Here is a 26,839-nt window from a genome sequence, read left to right as displayed (position 1 = left end):
CAACAAAACTGACTGTTTTTCTAAACAAAAATCCTTATCTTCCCAATCTTGCTAATAGTGTATTTCTGGAGTTGAGACACAACAACCCAGGAAACAAACGAAGTGGCTTCACCCACCACCTCTAGCTCTGCTCTGCTACTGACCACAGTTTGTAATCCTTATCGGTTGGTACATTACAATCCTGCTCAGGTGATATGCATTGAGATGAAAAAAATTTGGGTTTATTTATTAAAAGTTATGTATTGTTTAGCTAATTTTAAGCTATTTAGTGTTTGAGGGCAAAAGGTCCTTCAGCATGGAGTTTGTGGTAGATGCTTAAGGAGGTCCCTGGATCAGGGGATCCTGTATGCTGCTTACACACACCATTTAAAAATCGATGTTAAACTGGAATATGACATTTACTAATGTCTTCCCTCCCTTTTTTTTCCTTTTAGTTTGGGGCCAAGGAAGCCTTGAAACATGCCCCAGATTTATTCTTCATATTAAATTGATCGCTAGTCCACAGGATTGTCTCCATTCTGTCGTCATCTGAGTAATTCATGCACGTGGTGCACGCAGAGGTCTGGTGAGCAGCAGAGAGCACAGCCATGCACCAGCTGTTTGGGCTGGTTTTGGCACAGAAGGACCTTTCCCGTGCAGGGGATCTCTTCTCCTTAGAGGATGCTGAAATCGAAGGAAGCCTCTCGGAAGCTCTTGAACAAATACGAATAATTAGTTCATCTGCGGTAAGTGAAACACTGTCCTGAATCATTTTTCATGAGATTAAATGTATTGAATAAATAAAATATTAAAGACAGGGACATACACAATTTAAGTTTCTAAAAAACTCAAGAATGCCGAGCAAAGTGTAAGATTTAAAAATGTGGTAACGAAATCCAGTTCCCACTAGCTGGATTTCCTTTAAAGATATTTCAAGTTCATCTTTATCATAATTTTTATTAGTTATTTAAGACATATTAAAGAGAACAGGAGGTTACAGATACACTGTATGTATAGTGCGTATTCTGTTTGCAGCAGAAAGTGTTTTAAATGATGGTAGGCTCATGGATTTCAGTAAACTCTTTTAAAAAGTGCTGTTCAAAAATAAAAAGCTCTTTACCCTTCCTGCTTCCAGCCTGCTGAAGGGAAAATCTTCTTTTGAGCCTTAGGATATCCAATTAGCCACACGTACACGTTCTCACAACTGCACTTTTCTGGCACTTCATATAGCATGTGATTCTAGAAATCAGTTTTGGCAACGTGCAAACCTCTGGCTCTCGGAGCATTGATCACAGCGTTGCCAGTCGCAACAAGAACCGACTCATCCATCAGGACAGCCACTGTGCACTGGCTTTTCTCTTTGGTCATTTCTTTGACAGCAATTACGTCTACACAGTCTTTCAGAACATTAATCAGGTTATTCTGGCCATTGCCTCAGCTGTTTGTGATGTACTTCAACTTGCCTAACTGCAGATTATCAGGAATTTTACACAAATTCTGCCTAATACACTTTTTGAGAGAAAATTTGCTACAAAATGTGCTTCCCAACGCACGAGTCTGCACAAGGCAGCTAAAGCATCCTGCAGAGCATCCCCTGCCTCCGAGCGGTGGTTCCCACCAGAGGGCTCCGGAGCCGGGGAGATGCTCCAGCTCTGCCCTGCTCACTGCCTGAGCCTGGAGCTGACACATGTTTTTTTCCCCAAATGTGAGGAGTTTCCCAGCAGTGCAGGCAGGACCGCTCTGCTGTGTGTCCACGCACCACCAGCGACCGTGACTCTCACCAGGGCTTTGCTCTTGTGCCATCCCAGCCAGCAGCTGTGAACTTGTCACCTCTTTATCACTAGGTAATCTTAAACCAGAGAAAAAGTGTGTTTTCTTTTTTTAGCAAGTGCATGGGTTTTTCCGTCACACCGAGCAAAGCTTGTGGAGGGGTTGCTGTGAATAGAGGCAGAGAATTGCTTCGAGACAGACCCAAACGTCGTGGCAATCCGCTGTCGTACCACGCTGCAGTGCGGAGCCCCCAGAGTTAACTTCTGCAAGCTAGTGCTGAGCTTGGCTCCAGCCCTTGGAAAATGCCTAGGCTTTATCTAGCAAAACCAATGTGTTTTGATTAATACTTCACTCTGTCTTTTATCTTCATTACTTTTTAGGGTGGAATAGCATAGGTTAGACCAAGGAACGGTGATTGTGTGTTCTGGGTCTTTTTAAGTCATGGCGAAGCGCTGATGTTTCATATCCACGTGGCATCTGTGTCTGTGATTACGAGGGATTACAGGATTTTGTGATAAAGCCTATTTAATTAACTTTTATTCGTGTTACGTTGATACTAATTGAAACTAACTGTGTTTACATCAGGGATTTGACATGATGTGAATCCTGTGTCCAGTTGTGGGCCCCGCACTTCAAGAAAGATGTTGAGGTGTTGGAGCGAGTCCAGAGGAGGGCGACCAAGCTGGTGAAGGGTCTGGAGGGTCTGACCTCCGAGGAACGGCTGAGGGAGCTGGGGGTGTTTAGCCTGGAGAAGAGGAGGCTCAGAGGTGACCTTAGTGCAGTCTACAACTACCTGAAGGGACGTTGTAGCGCAGTGGGAGTCGGCCTCTTCCCCCAGGCAACCAGCGATAGGACAAGAGGACACAGCCTCAAGCTTGGCCAGGGGAGGTTCAGGTTGGACATGAGGAAGCATTTCTTCTCAGCAAGGGTCATCAGCCATTGGAAGGGGCTGCCCAGGGAGGTGGTGGAGTCACCATCTCTGGAGGTGTTTAAGAAAAGCCTGGACATGGCCCTTAGTGCCATGGTCTGGTTGCCATGGTGGTGTCAGGGCAATGGTTGGACTCGATGATCCCAGAGGGCTCTTCCAACCTGATTCATTCTGTGATTCTGTGATTTGGGACCCTGCATTTGGCTATATATATTGTGGGTATAACAATTCCAGTTTCAGTTTTAGGATGGTTATGGGAGAAGAGGCCTGTGCACATGGTTCCAAGGTGTGCGGCTGCAATCTCTGGTTAAGAAGGCCACGCTTCAAGGCAGACTACGAAAAATCATTTGATAACATAATCTGTACCTTTACAATAACGAGAATGAAGACCTAAAACCGTGAATTGTCTACGGGATGACTAATGTCTGTGTTTAATCACACTAAATGTTTGTTGTAAAGGTGTGAGTGAGAAAATGGACACTGGGCAGTTACAAAAACTTCATGTCTTCATTGACAAATATCTTTTCATTTGAACCAGGACTACCAGACCAATGACAATGACCAGGCTGTGGTGGAAATCTGCATCACTCGCATCACCACTGCCATCAGGGAGACGGCGTCCATTGAAAAGCACGGGAAAGCCCTCGTAGCTCTCTGGGAGTCGTGTCTGGAACACAACCTGAAACCTTCTGGAAAAGATGAGGACACACCACATGCAAAAATTGCGTCCGATATCATGAGCTGTATCTTGCAGGTAAGACTGAGCCAAAAGCAGAGGAGTGTAATGCATTCATTGGCTATTGGGTTTTATCTTCTAAAATGCTGTTGTACGTTATGTTTTCTAGGGGTGTGTCGAGTGGTTTTATTTGTTTAAAACTAAGAATATGACCCTAATTGCAATGTATGTTGTTATTATATGGCATATGTTGCAGTGGATCAAAAGTTTTGGCAGCTTCCTTATCTTTAGAAGCATCTTGACTGTTTAGTGCCAGATTTCATTATCTTAATGCCCCATTAATTCTAAGTACATTTCATGTAAGTATTAAAGTGGGAGACATAGGACTATCATTTCCTGTGGTTATAGAAAGATTCATTTGAAATCATTTAATATCAAGGAAGAGGGTATTCTTTTGAATCATTATGGAAGGCAGCAAAATGCCAAGGAGAGTTTAATGACTTGAGATTTAGGTCATTAGATGTTCTGTCAGTAAGGAGGATCTCCCTTCACATTTTGATTGTAAAAGCTGAGTCTGGATATAACACAGAAAACTGTCTTCTGAACTAAAATCTGATTGCTACTACTCTAAATAGAGGACTAGAAAGAAGTTAAGTTATGCTCTGGCTTGGAGTGTTGGAATAATTTCTTAGAATATTTTCCTAAATGTTAGAGGCAGTAACAACAAGACTGAAAATGTATTGAGGTCCCAAAAACATTTGCTAGAAGAGCAGCTAAAATTGGGTCCTATTTGAACTCAGTAGTCTACAAACTATTGCTCCCTGTGAATGCAAGACTAAAAAGAAGGTATCTTAGTATATAGCAGCCTATTGGGGAAAGGAACGGGCTATTCCAAGGCTTTCTGAGAAAGTAAGCTGAGGGTAACTTCAGGTAAACCTGTATGTGTTTAAGAAAAGCCTGGACATGGCACTTAGTGCTCTGGTCTAGTTGACATGGTGGTGTCAGGGCAATGGTTGGACTCGATGATCCCAGAGGGCTCTTCCAACCTCATTGATTCTGTGATTCTGTAAAAAGCCATTTAAAGGGGGGAGAAGGGGGAATCTGGTATTAAATCGGGGTGAATTTGGGGTTTTTTTGGGTTGGTTTGTTTGTTTGTGGGTTTCTGTAGATAGTGCGTTTTTTTTTTGTTTTGTTTGTTTGTTTTTTTAAGCTGGGACTGCAGGCAATATTGTTCCTTGTTGGGAAAGCAATAACACTGGGGAGCCTCATAGAGAAACCTATGTGCACAGTTATCTAACTGGGAGCAGAAACCAGGGTTGTTTCCAGAGTTTCAGCTGTGGGTACAAGTCATGGGGACCAGCTCCATGTCAGATGGAGAAAGAGTTGCTATGAAGTGCCTCTACATACAGACTACTCTGGGGTGACATTTGCAGTATGTCTGCTGTTTCACAGTTGCTTTCTTTACCTCTGCCTCTTAAATCAGATGTGGGTTGTTTTTGTTCTTTCATTATAAAAATTCAAGCCATAGTGGCACAAGGATGTCACTGTCCCATGAAAGGTACAGCTTAGCCCCTTGTAGGATAGATTGTTCTACAGACTTATTGAGATTCCTCCTCTAGTTTGGCTGAAAGCATTTAAAGTCCAAATGAAACAAAGAGTTTCAGAAAAAAATAACATCAGTGCTGAATTTGCTTCAACAACATTTTACTTTACAATGGTCAGTTCTGTTGGCCTCTGTCACTCTGAAGACGTACAAAGAAGTGTATTATAGCAAAATATTAAAAGAAGGAAAAAACTTTTCTGAAGCCCAGGTTCTTGTTGACTTTGGTTTGGGAAGCAGAGAGGTTTATTCTAGCCAGACATTTGGTCAAGACTGTGGATGAGGCTTAGCAAGATTTCTTCTGTACTGGGCTGGCACCCCTGAGCCGTGATCCATAAGGCACATCCCGGCGCAGGGCACAGTAACGTACCCTGTGAAGGTCAGGGGTGTATCGGGGGGTTGTGTCCCCTCTGCCTTTCTCTGGGAGTGACTGGCTTTGGCAGGGACGGCGCTTTCTCATAGGCAACACGTTCCTGGAGGTGTTGCCTAGTCTCCCTTTCTGTCCTGTGTCCCTGGAGCTGAGACAGTAACTGGATTTGGATACCGGTAGCTTAAACTTTCCAGATGAGAGACTGTACATTGTAAAATCATATTTTGTCTTTGTGCTGCTTTAGAAATCATATTTCATGAGAATACTAAAGTGTGCAATGGCTTGTCTAAGCTTTCAGTTTGTGCTGTTGGCTACTGGGTGCATAAATCAAGCTAGCTCATATCCAAATGTTTTGGGGATTGCAGTGTTGGAGATTACTTCAAGAAAGGAGCTCACTGAAATTAAATGAGGAAGTTATGGAAGTACATGTGCTGCTCCCCGAAACAGCTATTATCAGCAAGTTCCTTTGCATAAAAAAAAGAAAGAAGGCATAAAATGAGGTTTTATACAATACGTGAGGGATTGTTGAAGTAGTAATGAGTATCTGACAGCTGGGTTGAATCTCCCAGCGTGTTTCAGTTGATATTAGCAGCGGGGAGGTCCCCTAGGTTCGCAAACATCACTGTATCGTATTATTGAAATCTGTTTTTCATTGTCACCTTCACATTTTCATAAGTGTGCATTCATGCCCTGATATTTATAATGGAACAAATGAAACCTTTCTCCTTCCATGTGAATTCAAACCTTTTCTTAACTAAGTATTGTATCTTTATTGTAGGAAAAAAATAATGTTCTTTGGAATTTTCTTAGATCTTTTAAATCATAGTCAGAGGGCCAAAACTTATCTTCCCGTTCTTTCTGCGTGGAGTCCTAGAGTATAACTTGGAGGCAGAATTTGGCTCCTACTCAGTAGTGCTTCTCAGCCAAACATAACGAGGCATTATGTTGATTTAAGCATGCCGTGGCATAAAGCTCTATTAATTTTAAGGGCTTCTGTCATTAAAGACACAGTTTTTGGTCATATGGCAGTTGCCCTGATGAGCTATCTTGACAAGTAGGAGCTGCTGCAGCCCCTTCTTCCTTAGGGGCTGGACTGCCTTTTGTTGCTTACTGAAACATCTGGGTTCCAGTGGTTGCCCGTGATTTCAGATGCTAATTAAATATAATCATATTGCAGGATTATTTTCAAAAACAACGCTGTACTCCAGTTTCAAAGAGATGTTCAAAACTGAATGAAGATGAGAGAAAAGCCCTGATTAAGGAGGCTCCAGAAAGAATGTAGGTCCTCAGTTACACATAACTGCCCTTGAAACTAGTAGGATATGTTTGTGTATGGGAACTTGATGGGCAATAGATGTGTATAGTTTGTGCACACAATTTCACGTATACAAATAGTTGCAGAAAACCTTTTCTGGCCTTAATGTCAAAGCTTAAGTGTATGTGCAATTTACCCTGAGGTCACTGAAGCTTGGTGCCATTCTGAGGACAGAAGCCAGCTGTCTTGGAAAATTTCGGTTGACCCCAATGTTCAGAGAAATTGACTGGTGTTTAAGAAAGGAAATCTAAATTATTATTAGAGGAAAATTGATGATCAATACTAAAGGTATTACCCTGTGAGCGAGTCTCCCAGTGCACACACTTACTTGTGCATACTCTTTTCCTCATTTCACCAGTTTGCCTTTGATTTGGTCCCAGTGACTTAGCATGAGATCCTGTTCTGGGAATAGAGGAGTCCTTGCTTCATGTGGTCTCTGCCAGCACACAGGCCAAAACTCAGAATCACAGAATCAACCAGGTTGGAAGAGCCCTCTGGGATCATCGAGTCCAACCATTGCCCTGACACCACCATGGCAACTAGACCATGGACTAAGTGCCATGTCCAGGCTTTTCTTAAACCCCTCCAGAGATGGTGACTCCGCCACCTCCCTGGGCAGCCCCTTCCAATGGCTAATGACCCTTGCTGAGAAGAAATGCTTCCTAATGTCCAACCTGAACCTCCCCTGGCCAAGCTTGAGGCTGTGTCCTCTTGTCCTAGCGCTGGTTGCCTGGGAGAAGAGGCCGACTCCCACTGCGCTACAACCTCCCTTCAGGTAGTTGTAGACTGCAGAGTAGCCACACACTTCGTTTTAGGTGAGGGAAGCTGTGACTTGTGCTGGGCAAGATTTCCCCATGCTTGAAATTGTTTCCCTGAGCCTTGGCTCTGTGCCTGCTCTGCTCAGGGCTGGCCATCGGCGTGGGGCAGGTCACTGCGAGGCAGGACCGACAGGCAGCAATGTGTCTCTTGCTGCAGGGAGCAATATTTACCAGTCAACAGCCTGAGTGACTGCTCCAAGGTGTTTCCTACACTTGGGGATGAGAATTACCTACACTGTGTGGATGATGGATATAGTTTTGTCTTCTCTGAGAGCACCAAACACAAAATGTCTTGTTAGAAACGTTACAGCAGTTAAATTTAACTAGTGCACTCAATATTGTGTTTTCTCCTCTTGCAGAAGACAAATAGGTGTGTTATTAGCATCTCCTGGTGCAGTAGTTTTAAATTTCCTTACCCACACTTTCTTTGAAGTCTGTCTTCAGTGGTGTTACCAAAACATAACCTTTCCTGATGTGTGTTTGGCTTTTTTCCCCATTGTTTGGATTTTTGTTTTTTCTACTGGGATTAGCATGAAACTTTATTTTAATCACTTTTGCCAGCTGCTTATTTTTCAGCGCTTTTTTTCATGTTTTTACAGAATTACAATCGACCTCCAGTAATGGCCTTAGCTGTCCCCGTGGCGGTGAAATTTCTTCAGAGGGGCAATAAGGAACTGTGCAGAAACATGTCGAGTTACCTGTCCTTGGCTGCAATCGCTAAAGTGGATCTGCTGGCTGATCACACAGACACCATTGTCAAAAGTGTCCTTCAAGGTAGGAACACGCTGAGATTTTTGGATTTACTCCTGCAGCGTGCCCACCATGAGATTAGTGAGGCTGTATTAGGCTTATATACAAACCTACATATTATACATAAAAACATGTATGAGGCATGTATGTATAAAGCAGACATATGGACATACTATAAACGTGATAAAACATGTTAGGCACAATCTAATAACAAACTATATCAAGGAAGACATTTCAAGAATATGTGAATTTATTGAACCTTGTTGACTGTGGAAGTTGAGAGGTGACCTTATTGCAGTCTACAACTACCTGAAGGGAGGTTGTAGTGAAGTGGAAGTCGGCCTCTTCTCCCAGGCAACCAGCGATAGGACAAGAGGACACAGCCTCAAGCTTGGCCAGGGGAGGGTCAGGTTGGACATTAGGAAGCATTTCTTCTCAGCAAGGGTCATTAGCCATTGGAAGGGGCTGCCCAGGGAGGTGGTGGAGTCACCATCTCTGGAGGGGTTGAAGAAAAGACTGGACATGGCACTTAGTGCCCTGGTCTAGTTGCCATGGTGGTGTCAGGGCAATGGTTGGACTCAATGATCCCAGAGGGCTCTTCCAACCTGGTTGATTCTGTGAAGTTTCGTTACAGATTGGATCACACAGAATGGATGACCCATAGGGCAGGAAATACATCTGTACTTGTTAGTACATGGTGCTAATGGACTCCAAATTATAAGCCATGATATGAGATACGGGTTACTGGGCTCTTGTCCTTTCTATTAGTGTCATTGGCAATACCCCAAAATATAAATGGGGATGAAATGAATCCCATTCTGTGGCAAAATAGTCAGATGTAAGGTATAAGACTTTGTAGTGGTTGTTTAATTTTGCCTACATTATTAGCTTTACATAGGATATTGTTGCTAAACTCTGTCCATTTTACTCTTCTGGTTTAAAAAGCCAAAAATATTCATATTTTTTAGTTCAATTTAGTTGAAGTTGTAAAGTCCACAGTATTTGTTGTAATACAGTGCTACTGCAGTAGTAAAATCACAGTTTGTTTTTCTTCAAGTACGGGGAATAGCAACAAGTAGCAATAGCTGTCTAATTATTCCAAGAACATTCGTACGAAGATGTTAAGCCCTCAAATTTAATGTGTGTGTTCTGTATTTGTTAAAAAATATATAAATGGAGTGTAGTCATTTTTAGGTGTTTTATGGAGGGATAGCTAAGCTAGAAAGTAATCTTGTCATTAAGACATTATGGTAAGAATTTGCATATTGCTGTATGCTTTAAGGACAAGTATGTGATAAACATTATAAATATGTATGAGCTAAGTGACAATACTAATTGAGTAGAGTACAAGAACAGAATATTGCTAACAACTTACAAAGCCACATGGATAACTTTAAGACCTGTGACATTAGTATTTATGTGTTAACATGCGTTACCACTTGTAACTCAGTGCTATTAACAGAAAGAAATTGAAACAGGTTTTATTGTATAGTCAGAGGTTTAGGAAAAGTGATTAACAGCCACAGCTGGAGGTTTCCTCATGACTGTGCCTGCTCGTTTTTGTGTATTTATGTTATCCTACCAGCAGATGTTGCTGTGGCCATCAGGTTTGGAAACTCCAGACTGGAAGAGGGCACTCTGAACAGGCAAAGTGCTTAATTGCACTGTACATAATTTGTATTTCAGGCATGAGAAGGTTGGTTTGCAGCAGGCTAAGAACCGCGCTTAAAGACTGAGTGTTTGCTGAAGGGAGAAGGCAAGCAAGAGGATAAGCTGCTAAGGATGAGTTTACAAAGCAGCGTGGAGACAAAGGGCCTTGTTCTGGGGCTGCACAGACGGGGCTCAGCCTAATGGCACCAGTGAGACTGATAGTAGGCTTTGGCCCGTTGCCTGTCAGTGTTGGAGAGCTAACTGGATTTTTTGATTACTTGGGGCAACTGTTTGGCTGCATAATCAGTTTCTTATCTTATTAGCTAAAAAAGAGCTCTTTAGAAAGAGTGTTTAACTACTCTGTTCCAGTTAGTGTGAACTCAGCTCCTAAACATGCAAACGTCTGTACTGTGCCCGCGATGCTGACAGGCCTGTGCGGACACCTTCCATCAGCATAAGGGATCAGGCAGATTTATTGCTGTTTCCAGGGCACAGCAGCAAAACTACCCTGCAGTCGTTGCTGTAATCTGAGAGTCCCACCTTCCAGAGGAGCTCAGCAAGGGATGTGGGTGTTGCATTCAGCAGAGAGCAGAACTGGGCTCAACAACGTACTGCAGGCACGTGTGTCTTGTGCTTCATTTCTACGTTTGCAGTGCAAGAGCAGGGTGGCAGTGGCTTTTTTCATAGTTGGAGCCCAAACTCCCCAAAATACTATTTACTTGGTGTTTTCCAAACAGATAAAGTAGCTGTTGGCAAAGGAAAATACAGTCGAGCTAGGAAGGAAAGAGAGAAGCGTGCTGATGGAGGTGACTTGTGGTGCTGGACAGGAGGGGACTAGACTGTGGGAATGCTCTGCTAGTCCACAGAGGTGAGAAAGGAAGAGCAAAGCAGTTGGAAAGAAGAGAGTTTTCCAGCTGAGTCATGAGAATGAAAGGACTGGCTTTGCATTTGATTGTCTGCCAAACCAGAACAGAGATAGGGAAAGGCTACTTCCAAGACAAAGCATTTCATGTATGAGGTACAGTAAGAAAAGAGCAGCCAGGAAGGACTTTTTGTAATCTCTTTTGAGGATTTTGCCTTTTCTGCTGTGTTTCACAAACATTTGTTTTCATTTAATGGAGGGCACTGTATGGAAAGAGGATTTGAGAGTGGTTTTGCCCTTGCACAATGCTGGGACCTCATGTGTTTTTCTTAACCCTGCAGATCTGTTTTCTGGCTGACAGCCGATGAACGGAGGTAATCTTTAATCTTTCATTGTTCTCTAGTTAAGGTTATTTGCAGATATTATGTAGATTTTTGTTGTACTTACTACTAAATATTTATAATTTAGACACATTTTTATTGCAGGGCAATAGGAGAAATTCCAGCAATCAGAGCAGTTATTTTTACCTTAAATAAGCAGTGTTACCAAAATTTTGTAGCAGACCATGTAACTTTAGCCATGAATAACCACCCCCTTGAAGGGCATAGTAAAGTGGAAATTACCTTGTCATAGCTTTTGTATCGTGGAAGGAAGGGTCTGGTAGCTGCATCGTATTCAGGAATAAGCGCAGCAGCAACGTGTCAAGAAACTTTTCAAGTGAGGTCTTAGGAAATCTGCAGAGAATGAGAAAGAGAAACATGTGAGTAGAGCTGAAGGGTGCGCTGCTTCCAGGGGAAACAAGAATTGCTTTGAGACATTGTCCACGATAACATATTCAGAGCCTTCAACAGGTAGTGAAGAATCCTTCTTGTCATAAATGGTTACGTATCCAGCGAACAATTCATCATTGTCTACTTCAGCTCCTTTTTCTACTCACAGATCACCACCAGTGTCCTGGCTCTCTGTCTGCTTCTTATGCACTGTATCCAGCCTGATGCTTTTAGTGGATTTGGGATAAGCTTGAGAGAAGAAAGCCCCTGCCATCAACTCTGCCTTGTACAGAACTCCTCTTAGCAACAAACAAGTTGGTTACTTTGGATATCTAAATGTATCTTAAAACTGATTACATCCTTCTCAGTTGACTATGAGACTATGGCTATGAGACTATAATGACTAGCATTATGCATGGGGTACCAACTGATTTTTATCTGGGGCGATCTCAAAACCAATCCTGCCTTCAGCCTCCAACCTCCATGCTAGCACAGCCTCAGGTCAACGCACACGTGTCGGTATGTCACAGAATCCCAGAATCAATGAGGTTGGAAGAGCCCTCTGGGATCATCGGGTCCAACCATTGCCCTGACACCACCATGGCAACTAGACCAGGGCACTAAGTGCCATGTCCAGTCTTTTCTTCAACCCCTCCAGAGATGGTGACTCCACCACCTCCCTGGGCAGCCCCTTCCAATGGCTAATGACCCTTGCTGAGAAGAAATGCTTCCTAATGTCCAACCTGAACCTCCCCTGGTGAAGCTTGAGGCTGTGTCCTCTCTTGTCCATGTGGGAGAACACCTAGAGTGGCAGATCCTTGCACAGGGCAGCGTTCACAACGGGGATTATTACAATGACAGGCCTTTAAAGCCGTCTCTGGCTAATGCTTGGATTTTGGTCCTCTCTGGGTCTCTATGAGATCTTGATATTTATGTTGCTTTTCTATTAGCAGCTAAAACTGTGTTTTAAAACATGGAAAAATTCCCAACTGGTACTTACTTTGAGTTTCAGTTCATGAGAAGCATGGGAAGTTTTAGTTCAGTAAAGTATCTTTATTTACAGAACAACTTTACAAAAATAATTTCAATAAAATTATTACAAAGACAATTTACAATATAATACAGCTGCATTTTCTGAAATATAACATCAGGCTATGATGGGGAATATTACTTTTATACGTTAGGTCAATCCGTGGCATAAATAACGCTTTAAACAAGGAGCTAGTTTTCTTATAATCTACAAATTGCTAACAACAATTAATAAACAACACATTTCTTGGCTTATGTGGTTCCTCTGCACAATTCACTATAAAAACCAACGACTGGAGGAACCGGGAAGACGCACAGCCTTGTGTCTGTTACGCAGAGCCTGGTCAGCCGGACACCCGAGGCGTTTGCTTCAGCAGGGATGGTGCCAGGAGCACCGCTCGGCTCTGAAATGTGCGCGGTGGCACTCGCTTTTATACATCAGCAAACACTGAGCTGGAGCGACAGCAGTCGGCTGACCCCAGGAACGGCTTTTCCGATGTCACGCCTTGATGTGTTTTTTCAGTGTTTTGCCAGAGCAGCAGGCAGAGATCAAATCCCGTCTCCTCAGTACCTTATTTTGTAAACTTGCAACGCTAATCTTGGGAATTTGAGCGGCGCGGGCTCCTGTGGCTGTGTTTACTTGTATATATTGGCGTGAAATACGTTCTCTGCTTCAGAACTGCCTTGCCAGAATTTAAGAAATGTACTGGGCTCCTCCATACGGCAAAACTTCTGTGACTCCCCACCCGACGACGTTGCCCCTGATGCTGCACGCGTCGTCTCCGCTCTGCGCCGCTATCTCTTTGGTGCTGAGCACTCTGTCCCACATGTTAAAGCCAGTTAATTTTCCAGAGAAGGCTAAAGCTTCATCAAATCCACCTCCAATGCAGCAGCCGTTCTTTTCTTGACCTATCTGCAAAATCCCCCCGTCTGGAACGGTGTGATTAGTGGCAACATCCATGGCGGTGGCTGCGAGCTCTCCCTTCACCCACAGGGATGCGGATCCGTTCTCCGATCTCCAGGCGCCGCAGAGATGGATCCACTTCCCAGGAACAACTACATTTTTGACAGCTAACTTGTGCTGGTCACCACCAACAACAAGCACTGTAGACTCCTGGCTCAGATAAAGCTGGATTTCATATGGATTAAACTTGGTTCCATAGGAGAAGACAATAGTTTTGTCCAAAGCCTCAGTCACCTTGATCCAGATACAAGCAGTAAAGGAGTGAAGAGTCATTCCAGCGGTTGGGTGAACGCTCCCAAATATCTTTTTTGAACGCATAGGGAATAGAATTGCTGTTTCACACCCTGAAAAAGTTAGAAAGATTGTTAGGTAAATAAAAACTAGTCAGTTTGTACAGGCACAGTTAGGACCCTTGAGCTATGCTTATTCCTGGGCTTCTCAAAGGGAGCTGAGAGCTCAGCTCATCCAGTGGGATGTAGGATGCTTTGAAGAAGCTCAGATCTGATGGGTGAATTTGCCAAACACCATGGCAGAGGATCGAGGGGGCTAATCAGGCTGCAGGAACACGGCTTGGCTCTTCCCTCGCTGCAAAAGCAGTGTATTGTGTGGCCCTGTGCCATGCCAAGTGACATCTGGGTTTAATGCTGCCTGTCTGCCCTGGTGCTGGCCTTGGGAAGTCGGGCTCTGTGCGGGCAGGTACCTTCTGCTCTGACGTGCCTCCTAGGAGAGCTTCTCTTTTGCTGGGTCACCTAGAGAAACTGGCACTTGATATTAGGTAATTATGTCGGGCAACCCTTTCTCTGTTTCATTTAGGTCTAGTTTTAGCCTCCGTGTTCCTTTTCAGTATGGAGTGATGCAAACAGCAACGTTACGGTGAGGGGCTGGGTTCAGTGATCCATCAAACAGCAGGTTTAGATACCGTGCCACTCCTGGGACAGCAGTGTGGGACTGCTGCTGCTGCTGGGGAAGCGGAGCCGCCGGGTAGTTGTGTCACGAGCAGTTGTGCAGTGTCCCATGGATAACTGGGCAGCAGAGGAGAAGGGGACGGGGCTACTGAAAAGCAGGCACAGGGAGCGTTGGCATAAGCATGGTGAGATGTGTTTGTTATAACGACTCCCTTTTCTGACCCTGCCTTTAGGGCTATGGGTCAGTAACTTCCACGTGCACTGGTTAAGCATGGGAAATGACTGATATTTTTCAAACAGTTCATGTTTCATCTCCAATTAATCAATATGTGGTAAGTGGTGGAGTCCCCGTCCCTGGAGGGCTTTAAAAGCCGTGTAGATGTGGTGCTGAGGGACGTGGGTTAGTGGTGGGCTTGGCAGTGCTGGGTTAACAATTGGGCTATATGATCTTAAAGGTCCTTTCCAACCAAACCGATTCTATAACAGAAATCAGATTAGTTAAAACCACTAACAGAAATTTATGGATCTTAGAAAAGTAACTGATGATCACTAAACCCAAGCCATTTTTGATATTCTATGTACTGTTCCCTAGTCATATATAACTTAATATCCTAAGCGACACAGGGGAAAAAGCAGCCCCCTTCTACAATTAAACTAGTTCATTTCCTGTTTAAATAAGCTAGAGGATCTAAAACGTGTGTGGAAATTTCTGGTTCAGTGAATGAAGGACTCTTTGTGTCCTCCAGGATTGCGCTGCTGTGTTATTTCATAGATTGCTTCCTTTCAGCCTGGCACAGATTTTACATTTCTTCATTGGCCCTTCTGAGGAGGGGCAGGGGCAGCGACCAGCTGTTGGGGATACTCCTTAAAATGCCACTTAGGAACACTATTGTGAAAAAGCTTTTAATTAGCGAGCTTTCAGGCATTATTATCAAGGCCTAAACAAAATTAAAACCAGCCTCACTGAAGAACAAAAAGTATGATTAGAAAATCCCTCAAGAGTATGGCTGGCAGTAATTCAAGATGTAAGAAATTAAAGTCGGTTGCTAAAAATTCTCTTGAAAAGAAATTTCCAGAGAGAGACTCTGGAAGTGCTTAAAATGTATCTTTTAAATTAAAAAATAAGAACATTTTTTATATAAAACCATGTAGGAACCAGTGGAAATAATCTGGATTTCCACTGATGAGACTGAGATCCTTAATGCTGATCAAGTCTTTTAGTCTCACCTAGAGCAGAGTAACTGACTGCGAGGCTGGCTGTGATACAGGGGAGAGATAAAGAATGAGATCATGCTTTCTGGAAGGCAAGATTCATGTATTTGGGGAAAAAAGGAATATGCTGTAAGATCTACTTCCAGGACACAAAGATTACTGCACCCCTAACTTCCTACTCACACACGCCCGCGGGAGCCTGCGAGTGTAGGTTTCTGTGGGGCTTTTAAGCTGCAGTAACTTACATTTGTGGAAAACACGGTCGTTAAAGACATGTCAACATTTAGAAGACACGCAGGGATAGCTATCTGGTAGGCAGAGTTATATTCAATGTAGTTATATTGTGCACATAGCAAGTTTGCACCCCCACTTTAAATAGACAGGGGTCTGCTCTGCCCTACCCGCGTTGTTGTAGCTGCTTTTTGGGTGTCACGTCACAGTGCACAGAAAAACTGACATGAAATGTGAGATATGAGCTCATCTTTCTATGGCCACCTCGCTCACTGACCAAAGCAAACATCTTGGAAGGGAAAAACCCCTAATTTTTCCATGCTTGAGGAAATATTCTGTCCTGACAGCTGCGTGCAGCGAATGTGCCCTCCCTGCTGCAGGAAGTGTGCGTAGCTGGTTGACAGCAGCAGCGTGTCCTCGGATCTAGCTCTGCTCTTGGGCAGTTGGAGTTGGTGAGGAGACAACATTTAGTTTAGGAAGAGGAAGGAGTGGCTACATGCACAAAGAGAACAGGAGAGCTCAGTGACTACTGCGTGTGTGTAGGAGTTACCAGCTGGGAAGGTAAAAGGGGAGAGAACATAATTTGTATGTTTAAAATACATTTGCTTCTCTCTGGCAACCGTTTTGGGCTGGGAGAGCCTGCAGGAGGTGGGATCCTAGCTGGCTTTGCCCTGTGGAAGGAGTTTGGTTAAACCCTTCTTTGATCCCACGTTTGAAAAGCTCAGTGCCTCTTTTTTGAGAACAATTAATGGGTTTCCTCCCTGTACGTACACACTGCTCAAAGCTGCTGGGCTGTTTGTAAGATTGCTTTGGAGGCATGTGCAGAGGAAGATACTTAGAAGGGGTGTTTATAGGGTGTCTGTTTGGAGAGGCCCACCAAAGAGAGCTGTAAAGCATAGCACACATGGACTTACCTGCTGGCAGTGAGTGCTGAGCTGCCCACTTCTGCGATGCCTTCAGTTCAGCTCTGGTTTGCTGTAGCTCTTTCCACAGAGAGTTCAAAATGAGATTGTCTCCTCTGGTGGGACTGAGTTTATCCTGCTGGAAAGCTGTCTCCTGAGCCTCCGTCTCGGACCACCTCAGCCAAGCGCTCTCCAGCCGGCCGAGCCTGCTGGACACGTTGTGGCTCAGCAGCAGAATGTGCTCGAGAACCTTTCCTTGCTCAGACTCGAGAAGCCTCTTGGCTTCTTCAGCTTGGTCGCTGTTCCTCGCAAGTGCCTGTTCCACCTCTGACACGACGCGGGAGGCGACTTTCTCGAGCGCGGCGGCGAAGGTGCCCGCGAGGTCGGTGGTGAGCTGGCTCAGCTCTGCTTTCAGGGTCTGCAGGTCCACCTTCAGGATCTCGTCCATCGCTTGTAGTATCATGTTCTCTTTCATCTGCGAGTTCTCGAGCATGATGAAGACCTTGTCCCACTCGGTGTGCTCTTGCTGGCAGTCGCGTGAGGCAGCTGGAATGGAAGATACAGATGTTGTAAGTCCAAAGGAATAGCATTTTTAAACAGGAGGAGTATTTGACAGACTCTGGCTCTATGCAAGACTTACATGCTCCAGACTGTCACTGTGTTTCCCTCTATATCAAAATGGAAGAGTAAAGTAGTGTGTATTATAGCAATTCTAAAACTAAGTGTCGTGGGCAGTCTTTTGCAAGAAAACTGGAAAATAAAGAGTATAAAACAAACTCCCAGGCACACCATCCAAGTGCTCTAGCATTTGCTGTCCGTAATAATCTACTGCTACAAGCACATGCTTCTGCCTCTGAAAAAAAAATTATGTTTATAATAACTGTTAGAAGAGCTAGGCAACAAAGCATGCAATTTTAGTTTAAATCTACTTACTTTCCTCAGTACCAAGAGCTGGACCTTCAATTTCGTTATCCAGGTTCACATACATGAGATCATAGTCCTCGACTTCATCCGGAATAGAAACAGAAGCCCTGAAAACACAGAAGAGCGTAAGCAGAGAAAGGATTTCTTGGGGCAGCATTCTGTAGCTGCCGCCTGAAAACAGCTGAGCTGGCTGGAGCTAAAGTCCAAGTCAGATTTCAGCAGAGACAAGACTGCGAGTGGGACGCAGCGAGCCCCTAATAAATGCTCCGAGCGCCTCGGCTTGAATGAATGAGCAGCGCCGGTGCCAGTGCTGTAATCGGAGCACGGCTGCCTGTTGGTTTTGGCTGAGTGGAGCAGGGGGGCGTGCAGCTTGCTCAATCCCAGCCCTCCAGGTCTGCGCTGCGGGGAGAGGTACTGGGGAAAGCTGCTCTTGCGAGCGGCCGCTTCCCCTCCGAGAGCGGATTGCTGTAACGAGGGTGAGCGCGGGGGAAAATCGCTTGGATCTTGCTGCCTGCAAGCACGGGCTGCATCAATTGTGATATTTTGTGTTCTTTGTGGAAAGGGAAGTGTTCGCTGCAAGCTCATTTGGTAGTTGGTATGTGCCAGGGCTCTGGAGGGGATTGGTAGAAAAATAAACATACCTGCGGTTGGTTTGCGTACACGTGTGTGGTTTAATCTAAATATTGTAGCTTTTTTTGATAGTTACGTATAAAACCTTCTTTTATATACTAACAGTTTACTGCTTTAAGCAATAAAGGAGAACTCATAAAGACAGCTTGTTAGAGTCTTGCTGTTCTAGCCCTGGAGTCACCATCTCTGGAGGGGTTTAAGAAAAGCCTGGACATGGCACTCAGTGCCCTGGTCTAGTTGACATGGTGGTGTCAGGGCAATGGTTGGACTCGATGAGCCCAGAGGGCTCTTCCAACCTGGTTGATTCTGTGATTCTGTGTGATTCTGGTTTTGCAGAGGTATGTGCCTAACTTGAGTCATCCTGGGGAAAAAAATTAGTCTTGGTACATTGGGCTTTTATCTTTGAATGTTCAATTTGGAGTGAATGCCAACACACCGCTGTAGAGCTTCGAGAGCTCCTTCTGTCCATGTTACGTTGCAGTGTGCTGCCAGGCCCGTTGTTTTTCACAAGCTCTCTGTGCTGCTGGGTCGGGCAAAGCAGAGACTGAGCACGAGGCAACCTGTGCTGCTCGTCGTGTGTGCAGGGAGCACGGCCAGAGCGTGCCCGGGGCACGGTCCTGGGCAGCCGCGGCGGCTGGCACCAGCACAGCACGCAGGTGGGGCTGCTCCTGCTGTACCTGCCGCCTCCCTGCCTGACCCACGGGGCAAAGCCATCGAGTGTCCCCAGCTGTGCGTTAGGCTCTGCCTGAATTGTGTAATTCCTAGTGTGTGGTCTGCTTGGAAAGTCTGAGAAAATCTAATCTGGAAAGGACTGGGGGTAAGGGTGGTAGGGGAAGGAGGAGGGGAAGAAGGTAATTAAGGAGTGGAGTATAATGTTTTTCCATTTTCAGACAACAAACATACTTTCAGGCTCTTAGTTTAGACTGAGACAGATGAAGCAAGAGGGGGGAAAAAGGAGAATTACTTGGGAACAGGCACAATATCGCTTCTGACTGCCTCAGCTCTGAGAATCAAAAGGTTGGTGAGCTGCACGTGCGTAAATCCCTTAGAAACTGAAAAGATGTGACAAACAAATGTCAAGAGGTACTCAGAGCTAACTCGAAACATGAAAATAAAATAGTGAATTGGATTGTGCTTCATGACCTTTCTTAAGTTCTATAAAGAACAGACCCAAACTGTGGTATCTGCTTGGATTGTTTACGAGTTTGTATACACAGGTTATTAAAATATAAGCAATTCCATGTCAGTGAGGTCACTTAAATATCACTGCAAAGTGATGGGGTTGCTTCTAAACTGCATTTGCTTTTCATTTATCTTGGTTAGTGAATATAGACCCAGCAATGTTTGCTGCAGGAAACTGCCCAAATTTGCATTTGTACAAAGTATTTTTGTTCAGAGAAGTTTCATGGCTGCGATCCATCATGTTGTGTCATGTCAAATTACATCACTCCTCTAATACAGCTGATACATAAAACGGTTCTTTTCTCAGATTGAATAATTAGTCTTACTCTCTGGATACCCTTCTGTGATATCCCAGCTTAGGCAATAGCGTGTCTCAGGTTAGTGGCTGTCTTGCCTCATTTAAAGCTGATAGTTTTTGTTCGTCTCCACTGAATTCCTTCCCTCTACACTTCTACAGCCGATGAATTTTGACTCTTCAGAACATGGGAATTTCATCTTTTGCAATTGTTACTATTGCTGAAATTTGGCTGGAGCTTAAGGGCTCTGCTCCATGTGGGCAGAAAACTTCCAGTGGAAACTAAACGTGTGCAAGTGCAAAGAAAGGACTTATTTATTATGTAAGGACTAAATTACCCGGAGAAGAAAACAATTTTTTATGTATTCTGTTGCAAAATTTTTCAATTTCAAACTCGGGTGAGTCTAGAAAAGTTCAAGTAAACGCATCCTCTCACCTTTTTAGTTGGAACTTTGGGTGAGTTGGTGCTTTCCATGAATCCCACGGTACGTTAGTGACACTTGTAAAAGCAGTGATGCTTTTTATACAGATTCACTTGTAACATCAGGAGGAGATTTGCACGAAGAACGTGGCTAGAAAATGGCCAGGACCGAACAGCTTGCTAATCTGTTTGGGGTAATGCATGGGCAAAACCCTTCCCTTTGCAACTGGCCTTTGTGCTTTATTTATAGAACAGAACAAGAGTGAAATTCACCATGTCCGTGGGCCTAGAGGTGGGGTCTGAACCTTGCCCTGAGCACGGCAGTGGTTGCACAGAGGGTTCAGAGCTGCCTTCGAGGAGAAGCCAACGATTCTTCAAGCAGAATAAATGCTTTAGGATTGGACGCAGAAGCGTGGCTGGCTGAGCAGTGGAGGCTCCTCCCAAGTATAAGGACCCCTTAGGGATCGTTACAAGCTGTTCAATTAAAAGTTGTCTGGACCTGCAAGGAGTTACATGTTAGTTACTTGGCTCAGAGGTGACGTTGCAAGACCTAACAGCGTCTTGGGGTGCGTTTTCTATATCTGGCGAGAGCACGATGTGGTCTGATCTGACCTGTATGTCCTTTTTCTGTCATCCATGAAGTTGGGGGTTGGACTAGGTGATCTCCAGAGGTCCCTTCCAACCCCAACCAGTCTGTGAGTCTGTGACCTGCTTCTCTTCCAAAGTTATAAGGCTCAGCTTTAAATGGGAGAAAAAGCAGCAGGCCAGAGTGCTAGTTCCTATTGGAAACCAAATCCAAAGAGACCTTAAGGACTTCCAAGGGTTTACAAAAAGGAGCCATGCTACATTGCAATAGGCAGATGTTTTCCATATGTTGTTCAAGTGAAACTTAAATATATCGAGGCAGGCATGTACAGCAATGTGAAGTTATATATTTTGGTATGAGCCTGGGCTTCAAATTGAATTATGCACAGACATCTTAAGAAAACGTGTGAGAGAGGGTTTTGCATATCTTTGTCTGTCTGCAGTTGACTCTCTCTGGCTCCTTTCTATTCCTAGAAATGGCAACCTTAACTATTTATGTTCAAATTTACTGTCATGCATATTTAGTTCTCTTAATAACTAACTATTCTTTCCATATGCTGCTTATTTAATTTGAAAGTCTGAATCTCAACAAAGGAGAAATATAGCTTTTATGTGCTTCCTAGCCTTCTTTTTTCTTTTTCTTTTTTTGTTTGGTTAATTTAAATCACACTTAGTTTGGTCTAGGACTTAACAGAGAGCCATCCAAATCTGAAAGCTCATTCAGCAGCCTCCTTGTGATATTGTACTTGAGAATGAAAATTATAATTAATAGGCATTTCTTTTTTTTTTTTCACCTACGTTGTTATACCTGCAGTGATTTGTTCTATTTAGGTTATTTATTTGCCTTCTTGGCCCAGTATATATTTTTCTACAGTGTGTTTTATGCCTCCCTGGTTTTGTCACCGGCCTCTCCTTTGCTCTCTCCTCAGGGAACTCGATGCTGCTCCGTGTCCTGCCTGCTCTGTACGAGAAGCAACCGCAGCCGATAAACCTCCATCTGAGGGAGCTGGTGGCTCTGATGGCTCAGCTGGATCAAGCCGAACACCACCACCTCCTCAGGCTCTGCCAGATCGTGGCGAGGAAAAAAGAACCGGGGGTAAAACCAGATTTGGAAGCTCTAAATGCTGCACCTCTTTTTGGAGGAGTTGATTTGTTTCAGATGACTTGGCAAGGTCTGTCTGCTAGCTGCTCTCCCAGCAGTGAGGAGTCCCATAACATGCATGATAGTGCTTTCCTACGCTAATTCCCCGTGAATTCTTTAATTTCATTCCAAATTCTCCATCTAATCATAAAGAGAATATAACAACGACTCTGCTGGACCAAAACGTTTGTGTTAAACCAGTTTTCTACTTTTTCAGCTCTTCCTGTGTCAGCTGAGTATGAATTCCCATAACTATGTTTCTGTTAGAATATATCAGCTGTATTAAACTACATATCAAGGAAAATCAAAAGGAGTTAGGAATTGATTAGGAGTGAGATGGAGATTAATTAACTAAGGCAAAATATACCATGCTTTGGAAATTGCATGTCATTGGCAGAACCCAGTGCATTAGAACAAGGCACAAAACTACCTGTTTTATGAATCTATGAAATTCATAACAGATTTAGAAGAGAAGAATCAGCAGTAGTTGGTATCTTTCCCCAGGCAGCCAAGGAAACTTTATCATAATTCAGAGTCCCAGATGAAGTAGAGCTCCTTTGGGAAGCAAGGGACTTGTCAGCTGGAGGGGCCTGGGGTGCTCCGTACTGGAGGCGACATGTCTGAAGTTGCTTTGTATTACCATTATTGCTATTATTACAATTTATTACTCCTAACAATTGATTCAGCCATCCACCTGCAGTATTTTGCCAGAGCGATTGGTATCGACTTGCTGAAACTGATAATCCTCAAAAAAATAAGAAGAATGGGTCACTTTATGCCCCATTTCTGTGTTGAAATGTCTTTTACACAGATGCAGCAGGTCCATTGGATCAGAGGTGTATTAGTGTACATGTGTTTATATGAAAAATAATCATTTTGGTAGATAGTTGTATACACGGTATCCTGTTTGTAAGATGATTTTAAGGACTACACCCTCAGCCTCTTGAAAATTGTGTTGTTATGAGAAATGACAACTTGCCTACAGCATTTTTTTGTGCAATGAAGATCTTGCCTCTTATTTTTTCCTCTGTTCCAGCTATTAACCTTGTCACGTTATTTAGTTTCCAGTGGAAACCAAAAATTTCTACTCGTACTTTAATTTACTGTATCAGTGGGGAAGGCTGAGCCCTATGTTGTTTTAATCAAAAAACTACAGGACTAGCCCAGAGCACGGGAAATATTTGGTGAGGGGTTTTTTTGTCTTTTTTAACAGTTGGGCATTTCCTCACTTAGGTATGCATAACTGCAATATTTCAAGGCTACAGCTTACCCTTACTCCATATGTTGAGCTGAACTTCGATTGACCTCAGCGATAGCTCTGTGCAAAGGTCAGCAAGGGTGGAAAACTGTTTTACTAAATCAAAGTCTAGTGTTTTATTTTTATCACTCCAGCATCCAGTACCTCTTTTGGTTGTATGTATTCATAATTTAAAAATATATTCACAGTTTGTTTCTGTCTGACTTTTTAATAGGTGCTGAAAGAGTGTATTCCATTTCTTTTTGGACACTTGAGAGACCCTAACCATAGTGACATTATTCTAAACATACTTACAGAAATATCCAGCTATGAACCAACGGCCTTAGTCTCTTTTCTTCCGATGCTGAAAGAAATGGGTGAGAGTTTTCCAAGTCTGATTGGGCAAACAGCAAAGATCTTTGGAGCTGTTGGACATATTGATGAGGTAAGTTTAAAAACAAAATAAGTTGGTTGGTTTTGGGGTTGGGTTGTTTCGTTTTTTTTTTCCTAAATCTTGTATAAAGTAATGCATCTAAGTATTCCTTTCTTCGTGAGTAACCAGACTGCCCTACCAGAACCTATTCCAGGTCATAACACCACAATAGAATCACAGGATCGTTTTGGGTGGAAAGGACCTTTAAGATCATCAAGTCCATCCATTAACCCAGCACTGCCAAGGCCACCACTAACCCATGTCCCTAAAGGATAGGTCTAGGCTGTAATACCAATAAAGTAAGTAGCACAAAAATCAGGTGTGATATTTTAGTGACTGAGACTGCCCTTTGATCTTCTGACCAGGGAACAGTCACCTAGTAAAGGGTCTCTGCAGAAATGGGGTTTAGGTTCGTGGGAAACAAAGAAACTTTCTAGAAGAGATTAATGAGCATGAAAAAGAGAAATATTTAAATTCTCATAACTGTAAAGAAATATATATATTATTGTTATTTACTGTGTATCTGGTCTGTGCACATATGTATTATGTGCACATATGTATTTAGCCTGGAGAAGAGGAGGCTCAGAGGTGACCTTAGTGCAGTCTACAACTACCTGAAGGGAGGGTGTAGCGCAGTGGGAGTCGGCCTCTTCTCCCAGGCAACCAGCGATAGGACAAGAGGACACAGCCTCAAGCTTGGCCAGGGGAGGGTCAGGTTGGACATTAGGAAGCATTTCTTCTCAGCAAGGGTCATTAGCCATTGGAAGGGGCTGCCCAGGGAGGTGGTGGAGTCACCATTTCTGGAGGGGTTTAAGAAAAGCCTGGACATGGCACTTAGTGCCCTGGTCTAGTTGCCATGGTGGTGTCAGGGCAATGGTTGGACTTGATGATCCCAGAGGTCTCTTCCAACCTCATTGATTCTGTGATATTCTGTTTATATGAGTTGTGTTTTTATAGAGTGGTTAAAACTCCTATTTGATGAAAGCACATAATTGTCATTATTTCAGGGGCTTAGCTAAGTGAGGTTGCAGTGTACCTATACGTGAAATGAAAGGCAGAGAAAAAAGAAAAACATATTTTGCACACCCTTTGTATGATATATTTTAGATGCATATAGCCTTCAGGAAGGTTGTAATCGTGCAGTGAAGTATGAACTTCCTTGTGTAGTGTAATCCAGATATTTTGGCTTTGCAACCATAGTTAATTGGATACTTCAGGCAAATGTCTTTATAATGGAAACGCTCAGTGGTGATGCTGGGCTCAAGCCTTGTCACAGGAACATCTTGGTTTGGGATCTGACCCAACGGGAACATTATGCCTAAAAAGGATTTATGCTGAAAAAATCCTAAAAATTTGTGGGGTGGTGGGATGCTGCTCATGAAGATCTGAGGTTAGCCCTGTCCCACTGGGACTGGGAAATGCCTTAGACCCCGATGAGATCTCTTACCCCGCTGCTATTCCCAGCTCTTAAAAATACACCATGGAGGGGGAGATTACCTCCACGAGCTTGTAAAGTACCTGATTGCTTGAGACCTTGGGTGTCCTGAGGACACCAAACTGGTTAGACTTATTTATGACACATCGTGATTTTTAATGGGATTTTATTTTCATTCCCAGGTATGAGCTTATGTGTCTTTCACTGCTGTTAATAGACATTTTCCTTCCATCTCAAATCATGGTTCTGTAAAGGCAAAAATAATGTTCTGCTGAACTCAAAGAGTTTCTGGTAAATAATTCAAATTTTTATGGCTGTGACAAAACTCGATTATATAGCACAGAATGAATGGTATGTAATAAATTAACCACTTGCTGAAGTGTGGCACCACTGCCTGCCATACAGCAACCTGGATAATTTATTTCAAAAGAACTGAATCCCACAGTTTCTGTGTCCTTTCAGTGATCCTCGAGGCAAAATTTGCACTAAGTCAGCTGGAGTTTGTCTGCATAAAGGCTAGAGATTTCACTGTAGGGTTTGCCTTTCTGAATCAGACCTTTTGGTTGTCCTTTGGCTCTGCTGGAGGCCAGTCTGGAGGGAGGAGGGGAGAAAAGTGGCATCGTTTTGCTGTGCAGGGGCAAATCCCACTATACTTGCTATTTCTACTGATCTTGAGCTTTATATTAATTAAAATGCAATTTATCTTGTAAGAATCAAAACCAGATTTGGTTTGGCTTTGTAAATCTTATTTCTGTTGTGGGAGGTGGTGGAGGGGGAGAAGCCAAAATCCCACTGAAGACTGAGCCAAATGAGGTTTGTTGTTCTCTCCTTGTTTACTTACATCACCCCAGGAAGATTTACCTTTACAAGAACTGCAGCTGACCACGTTTAATCCTGTGTTTAGTACTCGAGAGCCCACATCTCCTAGCAGTTTTACAGCTTATAACTAGCTAATCCTCAGATGAGCACAGCTGGGATCAGAATGTAAGGATTTAATTTGGATCCTGTATTTTAGCGTGTTGAACCAGCGCTTCCCAAGTGAGTGTCTCTGAGGCCCCTTTTCTGCTACTTAAAAGGGATTGATTTATTTTGCCTTTTGTTGTTATGGTTTTATACCAATACCCAGAATAAGCAAGGAACCAACTGGACGTGGTGTATTTCATATATTGTTGGAAATCATAGGCTACAGTAAAGTTTACTAAGAAATTATTTGCATCCTTATATTTTTTTAATCTGCTAGTTTGTGTGGATATGCGTAACCACCAAGTGTTACAGGTAGCCTGGGCAAGCCCGCATCGAATAATCTGGTGACCTTAGTGCAGTCTACAACTACCTGAAGGGAGGTTGTAGTTAAGTGGGAGTTGGCCTCTTCTCCCAGGCAACCAGCAATAGGACAAGAGGACACAGCCTCAAGCTTGGCCAGGGGAGGGTCAGGTTGGACGTTAGGAAGCATTTCTTCTCAGCAAGGGTCATTAGCCATTGGAAGGGGCTGCCCAGGGAGGTGGTGGAGTCACCATCTCTGGAGGGGCTTAAGAAAAGCCTGGACATGGCACTTAGTGCCCTGGTCTAGTTGCCATGGTGGTGTCAGGGCAATGGTTGGACTCGATGATCCCTGAGGGCTCTTCCAACCTGGTTGATTCTGTGATTCTGTGAATCTCCAGTCTCTCTCTTGTAAGTGTCAAGTATGTCCTGTGTTGTGTGTCTTATTTTTCTAAGAAGCTGAAAGCTGCTGACTTAGCAGCAGACCACATTCCAGCCCGCTCTGCTGCCACGAGGGCTGTGTGTTTGCAGAGGTGGCACGGCTTTCATTTGTGTTTGGTGGGCC

General features: G+C 43.7%; 2 protein-coding genes across 3 annotated transcripts in view; one reads left to right on the top strand and one right to left on the bottom strand.

The window, feature by feature from the left end:
* Positions 1-587: 587 nt before the first annotated feature.
* Positions 588-26,839, top strand: part of VEPH1 (ventricular zone expressed PH domain containing 1) — a 75,679-nt gene continuing 49,427 nt past the window's right edge. For both annotated transcript variants that reach the window (XM_068406936.1, XM_068406934.1), the window contains exons 1-5: positions 588-725; positions 3,216-3,431; positions 8,056-8,230; positions 21,698-21,864; positions 23,382-23,591. In XM_068406936.1, the coding sequence (XP_068263037.1) occupies positions 588-725; positions 3,216-3,431; positions 8,056-8,230; positions 21,698-21,864; positions 23,382-23,591 (906 nt within the window). The remainder of the gene's footprint in view (positions 726-3,215; positions 3,432-8,055; positions 8,231-21,697; positions 21,865-23,381; positions 23,592-26,839) is intronic.
* On the bottom strand, positions 13,212-17,812 carry PTX3 (pentraxin 3). Its single transcript, XM_068407074.1, has 3 exons — positions 17,665-17,812; positions 16,744-17,277; positions 13,212-13,825 (listed from the first exon to the last, which is right to left on the bottom strand). Exons 1-3 carry the CDS (start codon positions 17,810-17,812, stop codon positions 13,212-13,214), a joined length of 1,296 nt encoding a protein of 431 aa, XP_068263175.1.

The sequence above is a fragment of the Nyctibius grandis genome, chromosome 8 (assembly GCF_013368605.1).
Source record: "Nyctibius grandis isolate bNycGra1 chromosome 8, bNycGra1.pri, whole genome shotgun sequence".
Classification (NCBI taxonomy): Eukaryota; Metazoa; Chordata; class Aves; order Nyctibiiformes; family Nyctibiidae; genus Nyctibius; species Nyctibius grandis.
The sequence above is the reverse complement of the archived record's forward strand: the minus strand, read 5'-3'. Positions and strand labels throughout refer to the sequence as shown.